Source organism: Alligator mississippiensis, chromosome 11 (genome assembly GCF_030867095.1).
Source record: "Alligator mississippiensis isolate rAllMis1 chromosome 11, rAllMis1, whole genome shotgun sequence".
NCBI classification, from domain to species: domain Eukaryota; kingdom Metazoa; phylum Chordata; order Crocodylia; family Alligatoridae; genus Alligator; species Alligator mississippiensis.
Genome location: NC_081834.1, coordinates 56,836,901 through 56,839,669, shown reverse-complemented (window position 1 = coordinate 56,839,669; position 2,769 = coordinate 56,836,901). Strand labels below are relative to the sequence as shown.

Below are 2,769 nucleotides of genomic sequence, written 5' to 3'. Positions count from 1 at the left end.
AGCTGTACTGCTGGGCTGTGGTACTTCAGGACTGGTGTCTCACTTCTCAGTTTCTTTATTTCAGTGCCCAGAGACCAGATCTGTGTTTTGTCCGGCCCAGCTGCCTAAGACTGGCTAGCACTCTGCACTGTCGACCGCGGTGGATTCAAGGCCGTGTTATTTTCTGTTCAGTGCATGTCCCTGACAGTCTGCACTTCCCACTGCTTGCAGTGTTGCCTTGTGGCACCTCCCTAGGACTGGCTCCATTTTTCTATGTGCTCTTCCTGCTGGGCAGGAGCTGGCTCCACAATCCAGCTGGAAACTGGCTGCTTGCTGCTCCAGCTGTGTTCAGCGCACACTATTCGGTGCTGCATCCAGGCAAGGGTGCGCTGTACTGGGAGCTGCTGGTCCAGTGTGAGCACATGGGCTTTCCTGGTGTCGCGCTCACAGCGCACCCTCGAGCAGCCCTCTCGGTTATGGTGCGGGGAAGAGACTCCAGCTTCTCCCCTCCAAGGAGAACTGACCCAAGGGGTTTTCCTTCCCACAGGAACAAATTCAGACTCAGCTGCAACTGCTAAGGGGGGAGAGGGAGAGGCTTGAAGCACTGCACGCGAGTGAAAGCCAGAAAAAACAGGAATACCAGGTGGGTGCTGCTGGGGTCCGGCTGACGTGGGGGAGGAAGGAAGGGACATGTCCTGCTCTGCATGTTTGGTGGGACAGTGACCATGGCATTTTGTGACCATGTGTTGCAGGGTGTTGTGGCAGGTGCATGGAGCCAGGCCTAACAAACAAAAACATTGTGTCAGCTGATAGCTATATATATAGTGGTGTTTCACTTTAACTGGTGAAATATATGGATTTGGGGTTTATATCAGAGAAGTTTGCATTGTTAAACAGACAAAATCAGGATTACTGATTATAAGAGGAAAGCTTTCCTTGCTGACAGCCATGGACTTCTCCCCTCCTTAAGGTCCTGGCTCTCAGGGAAATAGAAAAAACCTTTGCAAAATGAGGAGTGAAGAGATCCCAGGCAGGGCCCCAGACCTGAGCTACCCCCAGCTCTGCTCCAGGCGGTGGGAGGTTGGGGGGTCCCAGCCATGTGGACAGTCAGGACCACGGGGCCTTACAAGCCATGCCCTGACTCCCCTCAAAGCGGCTGCTCTCCGTGACGTGGTTTCTCTCTGTTCATGGCAGCAAAAGGCAGCAGCCGAGAGGCAGGAGATTGTGGCTGCGTTTGAGCGACTGCGCCGGTTTCTGGAGGAACAAGAGCGACTCGTGCTGGCCGAGCTGGGAGAGGTGGAGAGCAGCATTGAGAAGAGTCAGGGGGAGACTGTCACCCAACTCTCCGAGGAGATTTCCCATCTCACCAACCTGATCAGGGAGCTGGAGGGGAAGTGCCAGCAGGCTGCCAGTGACCTCCTGCAGGTGAGGCACATGAAATGTCTCCAGTCCCAGTGCAGGGGAGGGAAAGGGCTAAACCTTGGGTCTGCCAGGACCAGGTGCATAACTGAGGAGGGGCGACAAGAGCAACGGCCCCTGACAGGCACGTGGTGGCAGTGATGGGAGACGCAGAATATCAGTCACAGGTGCTGCTGCCCTGTGCATGCCCACTGCCCAAGGTGCATGGCTGCCCTATTACACCTCTTGGGGATCACTAAATCAGGGCTTGTAAAGGGGCTGAACTTTCCCCAGCTCCTCTGTGTGCGGCACTCGGAGCCTGAGGACAAAGTGCGTCCCCTCAGGCACGGGGTCCCCGGTGTGAGGCATTGCACTGAGCTCACTCTTGCAGCTTTGTCTCTCCCTTTAGGACATGAGGAGCACGCTGAGCAGGTACGTGGCTCCACCTGACTCCCCATAGAGGGAAGGGTCCTGGAGACAATGCAATGGGCACATCCCTGCAGGGCACCACAGCACAGCAAGCACTGGGACTGTCCCTGAGGTGGGAAGCATGAACATCCCCCTCTTCTCCTCGGGGAAGTGATGGCTTTGGGCACTGGCTGCCTGCAGACTGTAAGGTGTAATCTGGGCTTTCCTTGTCTTGTCCCCAGGGAACAGTCCTGGCCACCAGAGCTTGAGCCAACTACCCATGAAGTCTCTGCTCCTTTCTGATCCCAGGAAATGTCCTGGACATTTTGGAGCTGGAGAAAACATGCCTGCTGGGGATCGGTCCCTTCTGGGGGAGCTGCCACTGCCACCGTGGGCAACTGGTGCCTCCCGAGTTGAGTGGGTGGCATCGGCTGTGGGGCCAGAGCTGGCGAGCTCTCTCAGCACCACCGGCCCTGTCATGAGGGGCACGTTCCCCCCCACCGTGCTCCTCCTGTGCATCGCCTGTGACTGCCACTGTCTGTGCTGCCCCAGCTCCTGCGTCTGAGGCACATGGCCAGAGTCAGTCTATAGGTCCCTCCATCCACCCAATGTTTCTACCATGTAGCTGCGCTGCAAAAAGAAAATCAAATAACACAGACTCGTTTTTCCAACACCCGTGTCTTCCCCGACACCTCGTCCAGGTGCAGGAAGCAGTTCCAGTTGCCAGAGGGGATTTGCCCAGAGCTGGAAACGAGACTCAGCATCTTGTCTGATCAAACACTAGCTCTACAGGAGACTTTGACAAAGTTTCAAGGTACTGAGAAGGGGGCTGTGAAAGGGAAGAGGGAAGTGTCCTTGTTGAGGAAGAAGAGACAAGCAGTTGGTTTGAATTTGGAGCCAGCATGTTTTTTAATTGGGAGATAAACTAAATGTGCTGGACTGATATCGCAGGTAACAGGAATGAAAACACGGGGCAAGGGCCTC

At 55.5% G+C, this 2,769-nt stretch overlaps 1 protein-coding gene across 1 annotated transcript; it reads left to right on the top strand.

Moving 5' to 3' along the window:
• The first annotated feature begins 1,076 nt into the window (after positions 1–1,076).
• On the top strand, positions 1,077–1,964 carry LOC132243704 (E3 ubiquitin-protein ligase TRIM15-like). The gene is made up of 3 exons (XM_059714100.1): positions 1,077–1,085; positions 1,174–1,404; positions 1,787–1,964. Exons 1-3 carry the CDS (start codon positions 1,077–1,079, stop codon positions 1,835–1,837), a joined length of 291 nt encoding a protein of 96 aa, XP_059570083.1. The 3' UTR covers positions 1,838–1,964.
• Positions 1,965–2,769: the final 805 nt, after the last annotated feature.

Coding starts and splice junctions, on each gene's coding strand:
- LOC132243704 (XM_059714100.1), top strand. Junction 1,405..1,786: donor CTGCCAGTGACCTCCTGCAG/GTGAGGCACATG, acceptor CTCTCCCTTTAG/GACATGAGGAGCACGCTGAG.